At 42.4% G+C, this 23,656-nt stretch overlaps 1 protein-coding gene across 1 annotated transcript; it reads left to right on the plus strand.

The window, feature by feature from the left end:
- The first annotated feature begins 695 nt into the window (after positions 1 to 695).
- LOC134147820 (DEP domain-containing mTOR-interacting protein-like) lies at positions 696 to 22,251 on the plus strand. Its single transcript, XM_062589319.1, has 9 exons — positions 696 to 830; positions 9,761 to 9,939; positions 13,483 to 13,606; positions 14,933 to 15,111; positions 15,745 to 15,930; positions 17,973 to 18,113; positions 18,443 to 18,513; positions 20,833 to 20,937; positions 22,126 to 22,251. Exons 1-9 carry the CDS (start codon positions 745 to 747, stop codon positions 22,249 to 22,251), a joined length of 1,197 nt encoding a protein of 398 aa, XP_062445303.1. The 5' UTR covers positions 696 to 744.
- Positions 22,252 to 23,656: the final 1,405 nt, after the last annotated feature.

The following is a 23,656-nucleotide window of genomic DNA, read 5'->3' on the forward strand; positions in this document are numbered from 1 at the left end:
GGCTCTAGATTCTTTTCTCCTACAACCTATGCTCTTCCATCTGACTTCTGTGGGAGTTGTTAAAATGAGAAAGAGGCCAAGCAGTTCTGAGCCCATTTTTTAGCAAGTATTGGCCATGGTGTTAGATGCAGCCCACTCTGGGAAGAAGGCTATTAGGGAAGAGGTGGGAGCCAGTCCCCAAGTCAACACTGTGCATGAGAAAAGGCACTTCTTGAAACCTTTGTGGGAAAGTAACAGCATGAGGGACATGTTGGCTTTGTCCATGTTGCCGCTAATCGAACCACTCAACTAACTGTTTCCACAGAGCTTACTGGAGTCATGTCTCATTTGCACGCAGCAAGCAGAAAGGATACCATCTCCAGCTTGCTGAAAACCCAGCTTTGCCACCCTGCAGGAGCTGAGAGGGGGCCTAGGAGACCTGAGGGTAGTGGGAGCTCTCCCTCCCCTAGGAAGAAATTGTAGGCTTTCAGCAGAAGCCTTGCTGGAGATGTGCCTGTGAGAAACCAGCAAAGCCAGGATCAGATTGCAGCAGGCTCCTCCTCCAGACAACAGAAGGGAAAGGAGAGGCAGGGAGCCCGGAGCCAGCAACTTCACACTGCCTACCTGCACCTTGCCAGCCGGGCAGAGGGACCGAGGTGGGGGCGAGCATCTTTGAAACCTGCATCCCCTGGAGTGTGCCAAGTCTCCCAGCACTCCCTGCTACCCAAAGCACATCTTCCCACCACCATCTGCTTCCAGCCTGGCATGGAGAGCCTGAGCAACAGCCTGAAGAAGAAAGCAACAGAGAGGCACCACAGGGCAGAAGTGATGATTGCTGGAGAACAACTGAGGTAGGAGGCAACGGGACTCAGATGCACTCCTTCTGTCTTCTAGGCTGAGGCAGGGGTGTGCTCAGTGTTAGTCCTTGGGACTCTTGACTGCTTCCCGTTAGCAGGAGGCTCAAAATATTATCTTAAGCAAGCACTTTTGTCCCAGTTGGTAGGATCTCCTCCTCCCCTTTGGCAGCTGACTCTCCTCTCTCCCACCAGTTCCTTTCCCTTGTTACCTTGTTCCGCTCCTCTCAGCGCGACTGGGGCTCACCTGCCCTCCACCTGCAGGTATCTCAGACAGCAGATGTTTTTAGATGCAAACAGGTTTTCTGCTCCCCTTACATCTTGTCTCAAACTTGGACCTAGATGTGGCGAGGTGCCCAGTTCTCAGCTGCATGGGAGCAGTACTGCCTGTATGCAGTTTGGGTGCATGGTTGGACTTTCAAAGGTGATTCAGGAGGCCGTCCCACGGGTGCCATGTTCCTGAATCATTTCACATAGCAAAATGTAGGGTCCTCTCTTTCAAAAGTCACTTGTGAAAATTTGCTTTTTTGTTATCACAATTCTTGAGTAACTTAAAAGATTTTTTCTTATGACAATGAAAATATATTCTACTATACAGAAAAACCTGCAAGACTGAGGAAACATTTCCCTTTTCCTTGTGGATCTGAGGTTGGAAAAACAAAACTACTTCTAGGTATCTGACTGTAGGCTTTTCTAGCTCTTCAGCACAGTTTGCTTGTTTGCATCTGGGTCCATGCTGCTTCATTTCAAAATGCAGGTAGAAGCTGGGAAATGCATCCTTGAATAATTTAAACAACCCAGAATGTAAGATTGCTAATGCAAGATCTGTAAAATTAGCCTTGTGTATCTATGTTGTCCATCCTCAGTGAGTCATATTAGCCTCAGCTTTATTTATTTGTATCATATTAAGGATTTATAACTTTCAAATAAGGATTAGGGCTCCATCTTGCAAATACTGCCCATGTCCAAACTGACTGGATTTTAAATGTGTAGTGACAGTCAGCTGCATTTCCAGTCTGTTATCTTTCCCCAATACTGCTGTCCTGGCTCCAGAAATTAAATCCTTTCCGTAGGTAACAACTAGGAGAACTGCTGTTAGGGAGTGGAGGACTGCATCAAACCTTTCTGCTTTTGCAAGATTTGCAGCCCAAATTATAAACCAAGTTTAGAAAATGAGCTTAGTTTTTTTATAGGGAAAAGCAGCTGTTGATCTTGGAGTGAGTAGCTTCATTTCAATAATTGAGGGGTAAAGTTATTACTTTTTCTATCCTATGGGCAGAGCAGGCTTATCCATATATATATTTTTTTCTGATTTGCCCATCCCAAGTGATTGCAGTTTATAAATGGTCTAATAGCGTGGGCTAAAGAAGAGGGGTCAGGTACTCAGAGAGACAATAAGATTATCCACCCATGTGTTAAAGCTGCAGTCAGATTCGTGCAAGGGGAATGCTGTGCCTTCCTAGGTCTTTTTACAGGAAACCAGCATATCAGATTGCCTATCAGTCTGGCAGCTGTGTGACTGTAAAGAGGAGAAAGGGATACAATAAATCTGTTTGTTGAATAGAACTATTCTCCTATACTGCACAATGCTCTAGTTCTTAGAAGCAAGGAAAAGACATAGTACAAATGTTACACTCTTTGGATAATTGATACTATGAATCCTTTTTTTTTTCCTCCAAATATTTGTCTGGAAACTTAACTCCTCACTGCCAGCCTGAATGTGCCGTGAACCTTTAAAAAGGATGCTGAAATCCTAAAGGAAGAAAACATTTGTGCAGGAAGGGAATATTTTTCTGTTAGAGTGACTGAGATGATCTTGGAGAGAACTTGAAACAAGCAGACAAACTTTTTGGTGCACTCATCTCCTCCCCCCCCCCCCCCCCAACTAGAGTTCCTTGGAGAATCCTTGCCTGAGTTAGGGAGCTCACAGAATCTCAGATGGTTTTTGGGCTGAGCCAATTGCAGTGAGAGTGCATTTTGAATTGCCTCGTCCTCTCCAATCTTTTATGTTATGATGAGCTTGGTGCAAGTTACTTCTCTGAGCAGCATGGTAGAGGGGTAGGAGGAAGCACAAGCCATGATCAGGAATGTAGAGACAAGCTCTCACCTCAGAGGTTAACATACACTAAAAACAACAACACTGGCAGACACATGCTGTTTTGCCAACACTTGATTGTAGAGAGCAAACCTGTTCTGCCCTTGGGCAGTCTGGATTGCATCACACCTCTGACCTGCTCTTGAACACTTGCCTAGAGAACAGCAGGTGGATTTCATCCAGTACAACTGCTCTTTTCCTCAGCTGTGTTTTGTGGGTGACAGATCTGAATGCCAGTGAAAGACCCTAAGGTGTCCAGTGCTCACAGTGATGGAGAGGTGAGTGGGATCAATAATCTTTCTGCTGGTGCCTTGGCAAGGAGCAGTCACATCCTTCTCCGTTAAGCTAGGCAAGAGCCTCTTCTCAGCGTAGAAAGACTGGAAAGACAGCTGCTGGATAGCAAAGAGTTTAAAAGCCTGGGGAGGAAGGTGAAGAGAGAGACTCCACTAACCTGCTGGCTCCCCTCCTTCTTTCTGTTGCAGCTAGTCCAGCTGAAATGAGAATTACCTGAAGCCAGAATACAGGGTGCTGAGTGTTTGAGCCTGTCTGTCTCTTGCACTTCCAGGAACTTCAGTTTGACATGTAGAGAGCAGCTGTGTTTCAGAGATGATACGAAGCTTCCCAGGGCTCTGGGCGTCCGATAGGTAGGGATGGGGAAACGGAGGCAGGGAGGCTGGAGGACCTTGCCTCAGGCAATAGCAGAGGGAAGCAGAATGAAATGTCTGCATTGTGCTCTGCAGCTTATGCCCACATAAGCAATAAAGGAGCCTTGCAGTCATTCTGGGAGCTGCTTTTCGAATGTGAATTCTGTAAGCCTTGATCAGCAAATAATGCTGCTGTATCTATATAAAATCCCAAACATTTGTTTTCTCTACTTTCCACTTCCTGCCCTGCCTCCTCCCCACTGTTTTGTTTAACGAAACAAACCTTTGCTCCATCCTCACGATTCTTTGGCTTCCAAGGAAGTTTGCAAATCCCTCTCAGTTTGGTTTGGCCAGAGGGATGAGTCTGTTCAGTGTTGGGACAGCTTTCTGAGCCAGAAATAACTGCACAATGGAGGGGTAAGGGAAAGGTTCGTGGGGATGACCAGGAACGAAACTGATCCTAAATAGATCAAGGGGATACTGGATGACAGCATCAGACACAGAGTCTGTGAGGGCCCCACAGCTTCCACAGGGATGCTGCTTTCCAGCCCACAAAGAGGGAAAAGAGGAATTTGGCCGTTGGTCTCTCCTCATCAGAAAGATTAAGATTTCCACTGCTATCTTGATATTGTGTTTGACAGAGCTGTTGTGTCAGACTCTCATTCCTTATATCTTCTGCTGTTACTCTTTTTGTTCCAGGCACACACTCTTGCATGAAAATCTCTCTAGGTGTACTAGGTGTTGTGTGTGTGCAGCAAAGGGCAGGAACTGGGTTTCTGGGTGGCACTTTGTAGGAGTCCAGTTAGTCTTGTAGCAACAAATGGCTTATGTGCACAGAGCTATTCTGGAACAACTACTGTACTTTAAATTCACACTATTATAATCTGAGTTTCTTCAAGTATAGATGAGTCCTCATACAATCTCTCTCCCAGGTGTTTTTCATGGTCAAGTGAACCAGCAGTTCTTTAATAACTGCATTAAAAGCATTAATCACTCTTAGATGTAAAATACACTCAGTAGATCTATTTCTCAAAGAAGTAAGAGGGAAGATGGAAGGTTTTCCCCTATGAGGAAAACAATTGTGAGTTCAAGTACTGTACAAGATGTTCAAAGGTAATGAATGATTTATTTGGATACCCAGATTGAGACACTGTTAAATGCTAACATTAAGTGCTAATGTTGTGATGCTCTGAAAATTGGACTCACTTAAAGATATCTAGTCGAACTGCTAAAGGTTATATGCCTGGCCAAAATACTGGGCCCACAGAAGGTTTTGGTAGCTCTCTGTTGAATTCAGATCCTTCAATGAAGTGAAGATGTCTTTCTAGAAGAATCGTGTAACACAACTTGATGTGGGAGTCAGCAGGTAGAATCTCTAGGCTATGTTCAGAAGATCAGACTAAATGATCGGAGTGGTCTTGTCTGGTTTTTAGCCCATTAGTAAGTTTTCAGCGCTGATAAAAGTGAAGACTAGAAAGTAGACTTGTACTTGCAGGGATTTTTTTTTTTTTTTTTGAGATTCAGGTCCCGTGCTCCTCTGTGTACATTTAAATGAGTGGAAATAAAACACTTCTGTACCACTTTGGCAGGGCTGATACAGTCATGCCACGCTTTCCCCTTCTCTCCGGAATGCACCTGTGCTTTTGCAAACATGGAGCGTAGCAAATGGGGTTTTACTGCTTGCAATGCTCACTCTGCTGTATGGCCCACATTGTGCCTCTAGCAGCAATTTTGCAGAGATGCCGTTGTGGCTATTCCTGCATTTTATGGATCATTTAAAGATAGGAATAAAAAAGATTCTTCTGAAGTATCTTTTCAAGGCTGTTCATTTGTATTTGATTGCTGTGGGAATGTGAACTGAAATTAATAGCCTTGAAAGATCCACCTTGACATTTGAGATGCCCAAAGTCTGTTTAGGTGGGTAGGAGGTGAAGGGAAGCTCGGAAGAGCTATTCGCCACCAGCCCCTGTGGAGGCATTCCTACTTCACACAGACATATGGTCTGTGCCCAGTGACTGCAGCTCAAGGAATTGCTCTGACTGTCCAGTAACACAGGAGAACTAGCACCTTTTCCATTACAAGAAAGCCTCTCGCTTCTGTGTCCGCCCTGGATTCAGACTCTCTGTTGTAGGAGCACATGAAATGTGAATCCTCAGGAGAGGAGCTGCTTGGGTTGCTCCAGCGGTGGACTTCCGAAATACCCTTGGAAGAGTGACTGCCTTTGGGAAGAGCAGGGGAGGCTCGTGCCAAGAGTACAGCTTGGCCTGTTACTTGTGAAAGTCCTTTCAGAGGGAAGACAGCTCTCAGGCACTTCAGAGACTCTCTTCACAGCAGAAGTATGCTGCCAGCCTGTGTAGTAGAGGGTAGCTATCTCAACCTAGAATTTGAATGGAGAGAAAGAGTAGGGCTGTTTTCATGTCTGAAAGTAGCTGTGATAAATATTCACATGCCTGGCAGAAGGGAAATGCCAAGCCATTGTACTGAAGGAAAAATATTTCAAGTCTTACCTCTACTGATTTTATGTCATTAGTTACAGGGATGCCAAAAAAAAAGACACAATGCTTTTCTTTTTCCCCAGGAATGTAGCACCTGCAGTAATACAGCCAGAAATCCATTGCAAAAAAGTTCAAATGAGCTAATCCACACCTTGGCTTACAGAATAGTATAATTAATTTTTCACTGGAAATAATCCTGTGAAATGGTACAAAAGCCTTTTGATGCAATATACAAAATCTAATTAAGGCAAGTGCAATTGGAAGGGAAATATAGCAGAAAAAATGATTTCTGGGTAACACCTTGCATTTATTTAGATAATTAATAATTTCACCTCCTTTACAGTCATTCAGTGGCTGACCAAAAATCATTAGGGAAGGCTTGATTCTAGTCAGGTATACTGTTTTCATAAAAATAACTACCTGGAATAGAAACAATTGCTAAGAAGTATCAGGAGATGAAGTGAATAGTCAAAATGTTCAAAAATGCAAAGGAAAGATCTGTTAAAAAAAATCTATTTTTTTTAGGAAGATAACAAAGAATATTTCAACTTTGGCAAGGAACAATAATAAAAATAGAGCTTGTATTTGTGAAAACCTAGAGGAGATTGAGAAAGACCTGTTGACAGATTTGAATGGAAAGTATGTCTGGAGCCACTCTGTGTGAGAAGGACAAATGCAGAGAATTACAGTACTTTAAACCAGCATAGGAAAATTCCCTTGTTCTGGCATCCTCTCTAAAAATTGAATGTGTTGGAGCAGATGTTTGTGCCTGCACCAAGCTCGGTCAACAGAACAAGCCTCCCAGTAATGCTGTCTGTAGCATTTGGGATATAGTTTCACCTAAATAGGGGGAAATACAAACCAGGGAAGGGACACAGCAAACAGGAAAAAGCTGGATCCAAGAGAGGGAACATCTCAGATTAGGAATAGAAAACCAATCTGACTTCCAATCCATGACAAATTCTATGTCATATTTGTAACAACTAAAGTGACCTACACACTGAATCCTGTGATTTTTTTTTTCTACTTACACTGCTGCATATTTGCCTTTCCACAAGGTTACAGAGAATGAATAATAATGCCTTTTTAGCAACCTTGACAAAGAAACAGTTTGGTTACCCAAAGCAGCCTGTCCAAAGCAAATGCATGTGAAAGCAGCACGCAGACCGCGAAACGAGAGGAGTGTTTCGTAACAGTCGATTCTCGTGTTCCAGCAAGCATATCCTTGTGTTATTCCATTCTCTTTATTTTTCCTTTTGAAGAGGTAAAATGTACACAGGGAAGGTTTTGGCGTTTAGAAAAGTCATCATATTCAGTTACACATCCTTCCGTAACAATTTTTATCTGGAAGCACGACTGTAAACCAGCCAGTTTCATTAGCTTTGTTTTTCCAACATAATTTTTTGGTTGGTTTATAGGGAGTCAGCTGAGCTGTTCGAAGACGCAGTTGGGTTTATGTCCTTCTGTATGTGAAGGACAACATTTTTGTTTCTCTTTTGTTGACAGGAAACAGTAAAGGAGAGGAAAATTAGCAAGGACACAGGGACACTGAGTAGTACATCTTCTGGTGCCTTCTGCACTGATTCTGAGGGCAAAATGGCAACTTTCACATGAAAACAGCATGAAGTGCCAGGACGTTGCTGCTCCAGAGACGCTCAAATACTGCTTAGGTTCTTGTCTTGATAATTGTTTATGATGGAGTAGCTTGCAGAATATATAATAGATTTTTAAAATATTTAAGATTCCTAGTTTTTTAATGGTATTCATTTGTTGAAAATCCTTTTTCCCCTTATTCATAAGTTATGTACGTTTTCTCCAGTAGTCTGAAAAATGGAAAGAAAGTGTGGTGGAAACAGTTTTTTTTCAAGCCAGTTTTTATTCAGGCCTTGTGTGATTATGCTCTGTGTCATTGTGGGTGAAGATATATACATACATACATATACGTATATATGTTACAACATATATATGTGTATATATGTTACATATACAGTGTTTATAGACTTCTGCAGACACTCAACAGCAATGGAGTACTTTTGGTTAAACAAAGTGGAAAAAATAAAAATAAATTAAAAAAAATAAATTCTCAAGTTCTCTGAACTTGAGAATTTGAGGCAGGCCAGTTGAAAGCAGGATGTCTCTTTCTAAAGATGCTCAGGAACTGGGTGTACCTGAAATTTTTGGTTTAGTTTTTCAAATTGCTTTCCTTATTTGTCTGCACTGAAAAATTCTAATGTGATTTTTTTTTTTTTTGTATGTTACCTGGAAGGTCATACATACAGCAATATACATATGTCCTTGAAAGTCTTTAAGAATTATATTTGCTCATAATAACCGGAACATTATTTGCAATGATCAGTGAAAAAATATTCTTCACCAGCCAAGGGTCTTAACTTTATGACTTCTGAGAACCTACTATTCCTTAATCCTATAATATAGAATAATCCATTGTTTTCTGTTAGATTTCAGGATATTTAGAAATTCTTGTATGGTTCCTGAAAGCATTGTCCAACAGACAACATCATGTATGATGTGCAATACAGATAGTTTTGTCAAAAATACTAGACAGGACAAAAGAACCTGAAGCATTAAATAAAGAAATGATCCAGTGATTAATGCCTTTTTAAAATATACTGGCCCAAGGCAAAACTGTGACTTGAAATGAGTAATTTGAAATGTGGAAAAAAAAAGAGTTAGGGAGGGGATATTAATTAAACATCTCCTCTCTGAATCTGCTGCGTGCACTGGGCATTTTCCAGGGTTAGTATTTTGAAAACAGTAATGACTACAGGGCACACATTTGGCTTCTAGTTAGATCTCATGCCAAATTTGGTGAGCTTTGGCCTGAATACATAAGATGTCTGTGCTTTGCAGTTTGCTCGTGTTAAGATCCTTTTAAAAGTAAAAGCCATTCTCACCTGAGTAATCTTTATTCAGCTATATCTTCCCATCAGAGTCATCAGGGTTCGCGGAATAGGGCTCTTGCAGATACGTTCTAATAAACTCCGTCCCAGTCTATCCCAGCGTGAACCAGAAAGCGTCAGGAGTAGCCATGGGGTTGAAGGCCATGCTTTCTGTGAGCGAGACGTCTGGTGTGCGTTCACTGGCCAGCACTAATACACGTGAGCAGGACTAGTCCGATACTGTGCGCTGTATATTAGTGGGTACAGGAACGCAGCATGGAATTAGCCTGATGTTCCTCTTTGTTGGCTACGTACAGAAACAACAAATACTCCCATTTATGTTCCCACCCTGAGCTATGACTAAGACTTCAGCCTTTGTCCTGGGGGAAGCTACTCTTACACAGTTATGGGGAGAAGAGAGCTAGGTACAGAACTGTGCCAATAACATTTTTTTTAAAAAATAAAACCTTTTTTGGCCCTTTTTCACAAGCTCCAGTTAGCTGCTGTGTTTTTTTAGAGGCTTTTTTAGTAAGATTCAGAACAAGTCTGCTGCTGACAATTACAAAAGCTGTATAGTGATAGTAGGAGAGAGGGGAATTTTGAAGAGAGGCTCCTTAGAATTGACTGATGCAGTTTTGCAAAGCAAAAAGGTTTAGCTAAGCTTATAAGTCTCTGAGTACTTGCCAGAAGTCCCAAAACATGAGTGGTTTCTCCAGGCTGGGTAGATACTGAGCTGTTAGACTCTAATGTCCCTGTAACTCCAGCTATGTTCAAAGGTGTTCTTTCACTCTAGGCTTCGCCTCCATGACGGGAAGCTCATTAAGGACAGACGTTACCACCTCCGAACATACCCAAACTGCTTTGTGGCAAAGGAGCTCACAGACTGGCTGATTGACCACAAAGAAGCACCTGACAGAGAGACGGGTATCCGCCTAATGCAGAAGCTAATGGACCATTACATCATCCATCATGGTTTGTGGATTTTTTAGCTACTTTTTAAGTCTCCCCAGAGAGGACACCTGAGTATCTGGTCACAGTGTTTGTCAGTCAACCCAGGAAATGGGAGCAGTTAAGTCCCTGTTTTATGACCCTCACATGGTGCGGGCTCCCAGAGGAGCTAGAAGATTACAGGCAAGTAAGGCCACACAGAATTGAATCTCTGTTAGGTTGTAATACTTTGGAGGATGTCTTAATTCCCTGTGCCACAGAGAAGAGAATAGGGCTGTGTACTGGTAAAAAGACATCTTAAGTGTCTCTTATTTGAAAGCAAGTTCAGTAATATCTGACCTGTATTCCTTACAGCAAATGCAGCCACCTAAATAGAGTGGTGGATATTTTTGCAGATGCTTGTCTTAGCCCATGTTTGCATCATGCAGAAATGGAAGCTGAATGATAGTGGATACTTCATGTGTGCATCAAAGTTTATTTTTCACCATATCTGCACAGCACCCCTGGTTTCTCAGTATATGTTGGGGTGGGAGAAGTAGGGGTGTGGAATCCATGCCAATCAGTGCAAAAGGTAATCCAATCCCTTTAGACTTGAGGCCAAAGTATCCTGCAGGAATGTCTCCCTTAGAAATTGTGTGTGATGCCATTTTAAAGACTTTTTGAGTCAGATTCAGACAGCCTCTGCTGAAGTCTTCCTGTTCTCTCGATTCCTGTGTGATGCTGATATGGAGAAAACACCATTTATTGCATGACAGTTGTCCATATCCATACAGGGCCGTGCTTAAAAGACCAGGTGTTTAACCAAGTCTGGGACTGTTTCCCTGCCTTGACCTTTTCTGCCTTTGACAACACATCTCCTACTGACAGGCCAAGAGCAAAGGTTCCTAAATAGGAAGGTTTTCAGTTTCAATGAAGATTTCTACAGTTTTATCTTAATTATGGTTTTCTGTAGACATATCAGGGCTTTGCACAAAAACATTTTTGCTAATAAAAGAAGAAAATAATTTTCTGGGTTTTTTTTGTTTTGTTTTTGTTTGCTGTGCATAGAAAGGCCTTTACGTTAAAGAACTACATGTCAGTGGCATGGTGGGGGACCCGGCTTTTCTGGGTACCGTTGGAAGGGAAGCTTTATGTTACTGTAAGTTTATATGGAGAGTAAATGACCAAAAGGATTGTTGAATAGTTATCTAAAACATAAAGACTCTAACGTGCTTTAGTGCTTGCTGATAAGGAACTGTATGTTTAGGACAGGAAATAGCAGTACTTCAAATCTGTGAAGAACTTCCCCTCCCTGGGATTTCAGGCCCAAGTAGGCTCCCATTAAGGAAGAATGAAGTCCTAGTCTTTCCAATAGATCTGGGAGACCATTGCCCTCCCTGGGAAGGTTTGTGACTAGGAGTGGCTGAGCTTGGAGAAGAAACCTGCTTACTCTCCTTGGCTGAGCTCTCTTGCAAACCTGCTTCCAAGTCTTCAGGACAAGAGATGTGGTAAGCTGGAGTTGGTAGTTTATTGCAAGAGGATGCAGCTGAGGAGATATAAGCAGATGACATTCAATCTGATTTTCCTCCCCCTTCTACAGAGCCCAGAAATAGCTGTCTTTGCCCACTGCAGTGCAAACATTCTCAGTTGCCATCTGCTGCTTGCTGAGATTAATGCCTTTTACATTAAGGTACCTTGAATAAAAATAAGCTTTGCTGCTGTGCTTTATCGCAAAAGAATAAAGCTGAAGCAGTTAGTTCTTGGTTAACCATTAACTCTCAAAACTGATTATTTTTCCATCTTTTTCAGTGATTTCTTCACAGCTAGGCTGTTAGGTTCAAATAAATCCATTAGTTGATTAAACCTATGCAGCACTGAGTACCAGTGCTGTTTTGATTGCTTATCATGGGCACGTCCCTCCTATTTCTGTGATAATTCCTTGCAGAACACAGAAGCTGACTTTCTAACTTGTCTTATGACCATTAATTTTCATTAATTCTATGGTAACAGGCCTGCCTGCTAACCACAGCACTGTGCTAAGTGCTTTGCAATTGGCTGTCTAAAGTGTTTGCACTCTTCTTTGCTGGGATCTAGAAGGCACTAATTATCTCACGAAAATCATTGTCTGTGCTGATTCTTAATGATCTGATGTGGTTTGAGCTGTTACTCTATTAACATGCTGGAAACATGTTGAAATTGGTCTTCAAGTAACAAAAATCGTTTGGCTTTCCAAGAACTCAGTCCTGTAAGGTACTCTGCTCAGTTTCCAACAATCAACCAACTGTAAATGGCATCTGATTCATTATTCCTTTCAGTTAAGAACATGAAAACTTTCACCTTTTAAAGCAATGGTCTGAAGCTACATGATTGTCTGATGAGTCCTGTGTTTTTCAATGTCCTGATTTGGCACTATGAAGAGTGTTCAGGAAGAATTTTGAACTCCAGATAATCTGATAGTTACGGACATTGAGCTGGTTACCAAAAAGTAAATGAAGCTTTGCAGTGTCATTCGGTTCAGAAGAAATGAACAGCTATTACTTAAAATTATCACAAGAATGTCTTTTGTCTTTTTTTTAAATGCACAGTATTTTAGTGAGGAAATCTCTCTTTTTCCCCCCTCTTTGACTTTTTTTTTTTGTTTGTTTTTTTTTTTTTTTGTTTTCTGGGCATATTCTTACTTTACTCTTTTTTAACCCCTGAAACTAAGCAGGAAATAGCACTTTTCTCACTTCAAGTAGGTGAACCTGAAGAAAGGCAAGACCCATTTGATAACTGGACTGTGATTTTTAGGGGAGGTTTAGTCTATGAATCTATTGCAGACAAGTTTAATCTCAAAACTGAATCTCAAATATTTGCCCGTGAAATATTGCATATACTTAACAGCCATGCATCCATAGACTGTGCTGTCATTCCCAAGATAATTGTAAAAATTAGGCTTTTCATATTGATTGAATTATTCCAGTGGTATGCATCTAGCTTTAAAACAATCTCTCTCTAGAGATCAGCCTGCCATACAAATAAATTAGGCAAGATTGGCACAAAACAATGTGGAAAAGTTGATGTCATTATGACATTTTATATACAAGTATTTTCAGCAAGGACAACGGTGATCTAATGGGGTTTTGGATGCCCTGTTGGAGGTCCACCCCCTGAAGTTTGCTTATGCATGGCAGTGGCAGTTCTGTTTGTTTCCTTTTTGTCTAGACTGAAAAAATATTAAAAAAAAAAATTTTAATGGATCAAAGGGTAGACTGGGATTCAAGCTTCCCTAAGGAATTCTATACAGTGGGAGTGATTTCTCCCACCAGCTGGGCTGCAGGCATTTGTAAGCACCTAATTTGGGCACCGAAGGCTCAAATGCTAGTTCCAGTGTGGACTGGTTGATGCACAGATGGCTTCAGCAGCATGGTGCGAGAGGCCTAGAGAAGGGCATCACACACAAGCCTCCATAGATTTTAACTTAGAGATAACTAAAACTGATGAGTCTGTGCTCTGTGTAGCTCTGTTGTCTGCCTGTTATGGGCTGAAATCTAGGCTGTGATGTTTGCACCGTATATTACTGATGTGCCTGCTCTGGACTCCTTTCAGTTTGCGACGAGCACTCAGACTACAAGGATGCCAAGCTGCTGTACCGTTTCCGCAAGGATGATGGGACCTTCCCTCTCAATAAGGATGTGAAGGTGTTCATGAGAGGACAGAGTCTTTATGAGAAGTATGTGAGTCCTTTCCTTGCAAAATAATTCTTAGCAAAGGCTTTGGAAGTGCAGTCTGCTGGTTCCACTTGCTGCTGATGCTTTGCACCTGAGAATCACCACTACAGCCGGCCTCTTTCTTCCTTTCGTTTTATACCTCATGCTTTAGCATCAGGATATACTGTTTCCAAAGTCTTGTCACAGCAACAGAAAAATAGGGCTTTTTGGAGCTTAGAGAGGGAGAAAAGCTGGAATCTGAACTCACTGATATTTTAAAGGGCTCCTGCGCAGCTGCTAGTTCCGGGATTTAGTACAAAGAAGTACTGTGATCTCGTTCGCAGTTAAAGTGCTGGTTGGGACAAGCACATCTAGTGTGTTCTTACCTCTCCCGCAAACTCCCTGGCTGAGTGAATTTTCCACCAGCACTTAGGAGTTATATCCCACTGAAATCAGCAGGATATAGGATTTTCAAGGTCCTTCTGGACCTGGATCCCTATACTTCACTTAGTCTATCTGCAAAATTTCCAGTGGAAATATCAATTCTCGTACACTAAAGAAATTTCTGTGTACCTAGGCATTAATGAGAAATGTTTTATTCTTCTTGATTGATTCTGATTCTAAATCCAGATGATCCTAACACACCTGATAAGTCCTTTCCTTAGATTGAGTTCAACTTCAAAGCTCTCTCTGGACCTGTCTTCTTTAACAGCCTCCTAATATTTTCTTGATCCTTAACAGACTGGAAGTCAGATTCACAAATTAGTACTGAGGGAGAATTCCTTCTTCAGGCAAACAGATGGGTGATTTTTGCTGTCTCCCTACCATTCTGGCAGAAGTGCATCGTTTGTATTTTGCTTTTGCACAGCTATGGCAGAAGAAATTGGGCAGTGGAGAAGAGCCAAATGCTCTTCTCATGACTGAGGTTGCTGCACCCTCTCGTGGATGTACTGGATTTAGCTTTCACATATGTAGCAAACAATGAGCTTATCCTTACTGAAATGCATCTTCTCCATCAATTTGAATTATCTGACATTTAGACATACATTTAGTTGCTTATTTGGCTTTTCCCCTGCAGTCTTTAATTGAGGTTCCAGCTGAACTGATTTTGCTGAAATTGCTTCCTCCTTTGTGATAAAGATATACAAAACTACCTGATTAGCATAGAAACGTGCATCTGTGCATTTTCCCCTCCCTTCCCCCTGATTCTAGACAGAAATATTTTGTCTGGAACAGTTTGCCTGCTTCTCTTGGTCTTGTTTTGGCTGGTTTCAGCTCCCGCTGAGCTCCTTGTGTAAGTAGACAGGGTTTCTAAGGGTCACTGGAGCCATGTTTCACCTCTGTACCAGGCTGATCAGTCTTGAAGATTCAATTCTGAAGGTGAGAGAGGAAAACTCTGTGAAGTACCAGAGGACATTCTTGGGCTGTGAAATGATTGACTGGCTCATTCAGGAAGGAGAAACAGCAAACCGAAAGGAAGCTGTGGAGCTGGGCCGTGCACTTCTGGAGCATGGGATCATTCAGCATGGTGAGTGAAGGTTCAAGCTGATGCAGAGAAGGAAAGTAAAAGATGAGCATAGCTACCAAGGCTTTGCTAGGAACAAATCCTCATTCATGTCATCCAACAAGTGCTGGTCAAGTGCCCACTTGGAGATGGTAATGGGTCCATTTAGTTCTATGTTTGGAGTTTGTGACCTTTGAAATGGGAGCAATCTGACATCGCCTACAAAGGCTTTGAGATGAAATTTGAGATGAAGTTATTTCTCTGCAGTTCTTCAAAGCCTCAGGCTGGGGGAATCCTCCCCTAGTTTTGAAGGCTGTTTGTGAAGATGTGATGTTCAGTTCTGCTTTGCTGGAGATAACCTTCTGCAGGAATTGGATTTTCAGTACAAAAGGTATTGCCTTGGGTATGGCACAAGTTGAGGACTGTGACTCAAAGTGGCCTGCCTCTGGGAGATGGTATCTCTGAAAAGCCTGGCTTGCTGTTCCAATTTCCCTGTGGAGAGCCAAGGGACTGGCATCCTCAAACAATCAGAAAGATTAAAATATATCATAAAGGCATTAAAAATAATTAATTTGGGTCCCTCAGTGTATTTGCTGTGTATATATATATATTTTTTACACATCCTCAGCCTCTCTCCCCTCTTCTGTTCTCTCCCAGTGTCCAACAGACATCACTTCTTTGACAGTAACATCCTCTATCAATTCTGGATCAACTTCCGCCGGAGGCGTCGTCTCACAGAGTTACTCAATGAGAACTCTTCTCGTGCTCTGTCCGAGAGCCCGGACAGTCCCTTCTGTCTTCGCAAGCTCAACCCAGACCAAGGCAACACCAGCTTTCTTTCCGGTAATGTGGGTGTATTTGTGGAAGGGTGCAAAAGCAAGCCTGTCGTGACCAGAGTAAAACGGAGCCTAGAATGTTATTTTAGGCATACTACGAAGTAACTACTCATCCCAAGGATTGGTTTGTGGTGGATATTATGATGCAGTGGCAGTTTCTTCCTCAGTTGCCCATCTCAGGAAAATAACTTCTCAGGTCTCTAGTATTACTATTTCTAATAGTTATAAGCTCCCTGCCATATATAAATGATATGATGGAATGACTGGCTGGGTGGATGAGGGGAGAGCAGTGGATGTTGTGTACCGTGACTTCAGCAAGGCTTTTGACACTGTCTCCCATAACATCCTCCTAGATGAGCTCAGGAAGTGTGGCTTAGACGAGTAGACGGTGAGGTGGATTGAGAACTGGCTGAAAGGCAGGGCTCAGAGAGTCGTCATCAATGGCGTGGAGTCCAGTTGGAGGCCTGTGGCTAATGGTGTCCCCCAGGCCTCAGTCCTGGGTCCCATCCTGTCCATCTTATTCATCAGTGACCTGGATGAGGGGACAGAGTGCCTCCTCAGCAAGTTTGCTGATGATACCAAGCTGGGAGGAGTGGCTGACACACCTGAGGGCTGTGCTGCCATTCAGAGAGACCTGGACAGGCTGGAGAGTTGGGCAGAGAGGAACCTCATGAGGTTCAACAAGAGCAAGTGCAGAGTCCTGCACCTAGGGAAAAATAACCCTAGGCAGAAATGCACCAGGACAAGCTGGGGGCTGACCTGCTGGAGAGCGACTCTGAGGAGAAGCAGCTGGGAGTGCTGGTGGATGACAAGTTGACCATGAGCCAGCAACGTGCCCTTGTGGCCAGGAAGGCCAATGGTATCCTGGAGTGCAGTAGGAAGAGTGTTGCCAACAGGTCGAGGGAGGTGATCCTGCCCCTCTCCTCAGCCCTGGTGAGGCCTCATCTCAAGTACTGTGTCCAGTTCTGGGCTCCCCAGTACAAGAGAGACATGGAGCTACTGGAGAGAGTCCAGCACAGGGCTACGAAGATGATCAGAGGGCTGGAGCATCTGCCCTATGAGGAACGGCTGTGAGAGCTGGGCCTCTTCAGCCTGGGGAAGAGAAGACTTGAGGGGGGATCTTATCAATGTGTACAAAGTACCTGAAGGGAGGGTGTCAAGGGGACAGGGACAAACTCTTTTCAGTTGTCCCATGTGACAGGACAAGAGGCAATGGACAGAAACTGAAGCACAGGAAGTTCTGCCTGAACGTGAGGGGGAATTTCTTCCCTGTGAGAGTGACGGAGCGCTGGACCAGGTTGCCCAGAGAGGTTGTGGAGTCTCCTTCTCTGGAGATCTTCAAGGCCTGCCTGGATGCAACCCTGTCTGACATGCTCTAGGTGACCGTGCTGAGCAGGGAGGTTGCACTAGATGATCTCCAGAGGTCCCTTCCAAACTTATTGATTCTATGATTATTTCTTTTCCAGGAGGTGAAGGAATTTGTATTTTGAAGCAGGACTTTATCTCGACTCTTGGTCCTGATCCAGTTGTCCCACATACCTCAATTTCCCATAGACTGATGTGGGCTGTCAGGAGACAGTAATGCCAGACTGGCATGGGAAAGCCTCCAGTTCAGCTTTTGAATGAGAAAAAAAAATCAACACTTAGGCAGAAATAAGCAGGAGAGGAAACTGAAAATGAACAAATATGGGGATGTACGTGTATAGGGGTGTGTGTCTGCCTTTAAGAGCTAGAAAATCTGATTCTTGTCTTTCCAAGGACAGCAAAGAACAATTTCAGCAGACACAGACCATTCTCTAATATATGCAAAACTCCTCTAACCTCAAAACATGACAGCAATTTTGTATTTAGAATTCCACTATGCCACACTACATTGTTTTTTACCCCTGAAATCTCTTCTTTAAAGCTGGTTTTATGCTGTCTGTGTTCAACTGCCACCTTCAGTGTGTGTTTACCCTTCAGATGTGGGCCAGACTGATGGAGTAATTTTATTGTGTTAGGCTAGTTTATTCCTTTCTTAGTTTTTTTTTTTTTTTTTGTCTCTTTCAGTCCAGCCCACCAAGGAGATTAAAATTGTCTCAGCAGTTCGAAGGAGCAGCGTCACTTCCCTGGCTGGAAACTCCAATCCCTACTTCAGTGCTACTCCTACATTGGTTTTCCCTCCTGTGGCTGAGTGCAACCCAAAATCAGGTCAGAGCTTCTGCATTGCCATGTTATTGTGTAAGATATATCTACATCCCTAGGGTATGGGCTGGCTCTGGCCTTAAGTACAAACCTATCCACCATTTACTTGGTAGTATGCAAGAGGGGAGGGTCAGCCTCTCTTCTGGGGCTTGATTTGAGAAGTTGTGTAATTATCTTGGAAAAAAATTGAGATGAATTCAAAGATTTCTGTGTGTAGTAGTTGTAGCTGCTTCTAACATCTGTTCCTCAGCCTATGGTAATCCCCATGCTTCCTATTAAGCACTTTACTGTATGAAACCCTTGATTCTGATAGGATCTGTCACCTTCCTCTCTAGTGTTAAAGAGACCAGTTACCAATGAAGAGCTTCTGTCCCCTGGGGCCCCCTACATCAAGAAAACACTAACTGTAAGTGATCAGTATGAGCAGTATTGCTAATCTAATAGTACTGAACTCTCTGACCACTCTTTGATAGCTTTGTATCTGCTGCTGTGACCTCTGTTCGTTGAAACTTTGATTGCATGTCACATCATCACACTAACATTGCGAGTTTCAGCGGGTTGATGTCTTCAGATATTCTTGAGAGTGAAACTGGTGTTCACTCTCTGCAGCCTCTGTTTTAGTGTGGTGTATATTAAAGAGGTAGAATCAGGAAAGGAATTGTTTCCTGGGCAGGAAAAGTCCCATTTATATTTCATCCAGCTCCATGCAAACTGAAGATTCAGTCAAACCTTGTGACAGTTGAGACTTTGATATCCCTTATTCTCTCAGTCACAAAGATGTCACCTTTCTGCACTGTCTTATGCATTTTTTTGGCTTCATGCTACAGACTAGATGTGGAAGGTGTCACTAGGTTTATGAAAACGTAGAGTTGTGTGGAAAATGGTTGTATGGAACAGAAGTGAATGGGGAACATTTGAGGGCCACTCTGCTCTTCCTCATAATGGGCTGTATCTTACTTTTTTTTGTGTGTGTGTGTGAACAAAATAAATACACTGCAAAATCTCCAGGATGCTAGTGAAAACCTTAGTTTTGGGCTTTTGTTCTTCGAATTATTTATAGAGATATAGAACCTGATAGTTGCAGTCAGTCAAAGCAGAGCTTGTGTGTGCTGCCCTGTAGATCCTGTTATGCTTGTTTATTTTTGTGTAAATGATCACTTGTCGAGAACTGACACACTTCCTACTTCTCGGACCTTTCCTATCTGGCTCCATTAGGGGAAATTCTGTAAAACCAACTTAGGGAGTGTGATGGCTGCCTTGCCTTCCTAGTTTGATCCAAGTGAGGTTATAGAAGGGAAGGGCTGAGGATCAGGTCCCCAGATTAACTCTGCCGTAGAAACTGATGATGGGAGAAACGAGCAGATGATCGGTGTGAGATGTATGAGGACATGCCGTTCATTCTCCTGCAGAATGCTCTTGCCTTGCCCTTCAACTCTGCCAGGCTGTGCTTTTCATGGCTCATTTCCTTCCGCTTAGCTGTGCAGTTGCTTTTGTTTGTTTATATGGGTAATACACAGAGTGCTTTGAGAATTTGTTTTCTCTTTAAGTCACATCAGATGGACAACATATTACAGTAAACTGCTCTGACAAGCTGAGAACAGAGTGGGAAAAGTTGAAGGAGTGGATAATTCTATCCTGGAAATGCTGTCCTGTGCCAGTAAAAAGGCAAACACTCTGTGTGTGTTCTCTAGAAATGTCCTCAACATGTTCTTAATACATGTCCTGCATTTAACTTCATGTTGCTTGTGCTTCATTCTTCTATACTTACTGGCATGGCACATTAACCAGAAAACAGCTTTTCAGATAGCAAGTAATTCTGCATCTCATATGACATACAGCCTAGGAATATTCCATCATACTCTTCCAAATGATGGTAGTGTAGGATTAAATGGTAAGTGGAGGATTAAATATTTCTTAAAAATATATATTTTGCCCAAATGTAGCAAGACACTGAACAAAGCAAGGAGAAGTGTTAATGATACTTGCAGATAGAGAAATAAACAATCCAGAAGGGGAAAGCAATGGTTGACATGGTTGGATTTGCAGATGTTGCCTGTTTGAAAAGTTTCACAACCTCAAAAAATGAAAGCAAGAACTATCTACAGCTGAGCATGACACACACGAGAAAATGGAAGGGATGTTTAATTGCCAAGGATGCTCTCTGAAACACCACATTGGCACAGGTGAATGAAAAGGTCCACCAGAATAAAAGCAGAGACAGAAGAACTCTTCTTGAAGACAAGATTCCCAGGAGGAATTAGAGCCTAGTTGCCATGCTGAGAACTGTCAAGAGATTTATAACTGGAGATATGGAAAGCTCACTAGTGCCCAAGTATGTCTTCCTCCACCGGAGAGGCTGAGAAAGAACTGTTGGGTGACACTGACTATTGCTAACAGAGCTGGAAGCAGGACATAAAGGTCCTTTTTTTTTTTCTTAATGGTCAGAGGAGCCTTGAGGTAAACCCTTTTTTCTCTCCCACTCATCACAGAGACTAGGATCTTGAGGAGAATTCTCCACACCACTAGAGCTGTTACATCTCATCTATCCAGGTACTGCAATTGGAATTTGGTTGCATGTCATTGCTCTGTGGTAAGGTGAGCCATTCACTTGTGGAAGTGTTTAAGCTGATCAGTTAACCTTAGCTTCAGTACAGCAGAACCTCTTCCACGTGAAGAAAACAAAGCCCATTCCTTTGTTTTTAAAGCCATTTTATTCTGCTTGTAGATTGTGGGGGATGCTGTGGGCTGGGGGTTTGTGGTCCGAGGAGGAAGACCTTGCCATATCCAAGCTGTGGACCCAGGAGGACCTGCTGCTGCTGCAGGGATGAAGGTACTTCTTGATCATGGTAACTTAAAATGAGAGAAGCTTTACGTTCTACTTGAGCTTTTCAAGTTGAAAGCATCCTCTGTGCTAATCCTACCACCTGCAACAGAGAAAAATCTGCTTGTGTTAGCTCAGGAAACTTCAATAACATTGTGAGAGGCAGGGTGAAAGACATACTGTCCTGCAGGCAGTGTACTGTGTGTTTCTGTTCCATGGGCGGGGTTTGACTTTTGCCCCAGCAGTTCAGAGACTGGGCAGCTAAAATAGTCAAAACTAAGCTGTCCTGTGGCAAACTTTAGAGCTGTTGAAACTATTTTAGGTACTGAAAGCAGGGAATTCCCAGTTCAGCTCTAGTAACTATATATAACTAAAGGAAAGCAGGAAAGGAGCAGATCTTTATCATGAATTATTTGTTCTTACTGCTTCTGCGATGGTAATGTATTTTGTATTTGCCTACTATTAACAACATTGCTCTGTGCAGAACTGTTCTTTATGTTCAGGAAAGCTGAATAACTTTGTATCGATAATTTCCTCTCGATTTGATTCCTCTGGTAATCTCCAGTATTTTCAGCTCAGTTGAAATGAGCTGAGGTCTTGAATATAATTTTAGACCAACTATTCAAGCATATATGGGCTGTGTGTTGAGCTGCAGGCCTAGTTTTAGGAGTGAATGAAGGAAATAGTAGTTTCACAGTTCTGCTGTAAAAACCCTAACAGGGAGGGAGTAATTTCAACAAGCTAGTATAACTCTAAAATCACTTGGATATTTAAAATAATGGGTTTCTTCAGAGGAAGAGTTTGACTCTGCTTCAGGCAGCTTTGGAAGGAGATGGGTGAATTTGTTTCATTTACTCAGGAGCCTAGTTCATCTCTCCCCTACTAATCTCATTTGCTACCAAACTGCCAAATGTTAATATTGTGTCTCATTTCCATCTGTGAAATGAACCACTGCTCATAAGTGAATCTTTTTACTTTCTGCTAGCTCACTGTTTAAATCCCCTTGGTCCTTTTCTTATGATACAATGATTATAGCACAGTGATTATTACTGTTGCTCATAGAGTAGTAATGCTTTCTGGTTTGTAGGATTTTTGTAGAAAGTTATTTGCTTTACAAAGTCTGGCTGTAGTTAGTCATCAGCAGTAGTTGCCTGCATGCATCAGTTCAAGGTAACCAGCCCTTCATCTCCCTTGCAGGTGTGTCAGCTTGTTTTCTCTGTGAATGGCATGTACGTTTTGCACTTGGACTATCAGACCATCAGCAGCCTCATCATGACAGGACCGCGAACTCTTGTCATGGAAGTCATGGAAGCCATTGAATGAATGGAGGAGTCTCTCATCCCATCACTATTTAGAAAAGCAGGACACTTGGCAAAGCAAGGATGGACTCTGGGGAGGGACCAAGCATGACCTTTCATTCTGAAATATTAGCCGGGCATTTTAACATATCTTCAAATAAATATGTTCTAATGGACAAGTTTTGGATGTCGATGGTGGTGAGATATTTGGCTTTACCTGATTTTGAGAGGGTCTGAACTCTAACAGCTTCTTTTTAATGCCAGTGAGAGAGTTGAGCACATCTCAAAACAAAGTCTTTAGAACAAATGATTCTTTCACTCAGCCAAGCTGCAAGTCAGGCTGTACAAGCTGGTAAGTACCAAGAAGTTTGGTATTGAGGAAGTGAGCAACGAATGCCAAGAGATGGTCCAATAAGTCATACTGTGAATTGTCTCGAGAGAAGAAGGAAATGCATGCAATGATGAATTATCTTTTTTTGTAAAGAAAGTCCACTCTTGGCTCACCCACAATTACAGTTAGGAGTGGTTACATTTCCTAGCTGAGTTTCTTGAAGAGATCAGACATCTGTGATTGTAATCTGTGTCATCCCCTCTCCTTCCCCCTGCCAAACAACTGCTTAAATTCATTGGCCAGTTTTGCATGGAACAAGGGAGAGGTCTGGAAGATTTTTGGCTGCTACCAACCTAGTGACAGCAGGCAGTGGGGGAAAACAGAGACCCTAAATACTGTCTGTCCCAACTGCATCACTAGATACTGGAAAATCCAAATGGAATGAAACAGATACAAGTGAAAGCCACCCAAAACTTGCCCTCCTGAGCCATCTGCTCCCAGAATCATGTCATTTAAAGGCAATACAGAATATTCATATGCAGCCTACCCTGCAAGTGAATTAAATATAGAATAACAGGTAATAACAAGAAAACGGGAGATTTCTTGCTTTCCAGGTCACAGAGCATCTTGCTTATAATTGGCCTACAATGTTGTGCATACAGCAGGATGATTCCCGGCACTCCTGGTTGGGACAGGTCTCTGAATGCAGCTCTATTGATTGCCAGCCAAATCTTTTTTTTTTTTTTTTTTTTTTTTTTTTTTTTTTTTTAATCTAGTCACTTTGATTTGTGTTAAAATGGAAGCTGACTTTCCTGGAAAACCTGGTGCCAGCTGTTTATTAGGTAGCATTACATTACTGCTGACTGCTTTCTTTTCCTTGGCATAAAGGAATATTTACTCTCCTAATGCTGCTGCAGAGGTAGTAGTCCTAATTGCAATGGTATTACTGGAACATGGTCCAAGTAAGATGTTTGAATTGATACTCCACTGGGGTCCTTCCAGGCCCTATGTGAAACTAGACAATCTTCCAAGCTATTTGTCAACATGCAATTATTATTTCCAGCATTTCAGTGCACAAAGAAAGCAAAGCATATTTATC

This window comes from Rhea pennata, chromosome 16, assembly GCF_028389875.1.
Source record: "Rhea pennata isolate bPtePen1 chromosome 16, bPtePen1.pri, whole genome shotgun sequence".
Taxonomy (NCBI): domain Eukaryota; kingdom Metazoa; phylum Chordata; class Aves; order Rheiformes; family Rheidae; genus Rhea; species Rhea pennata.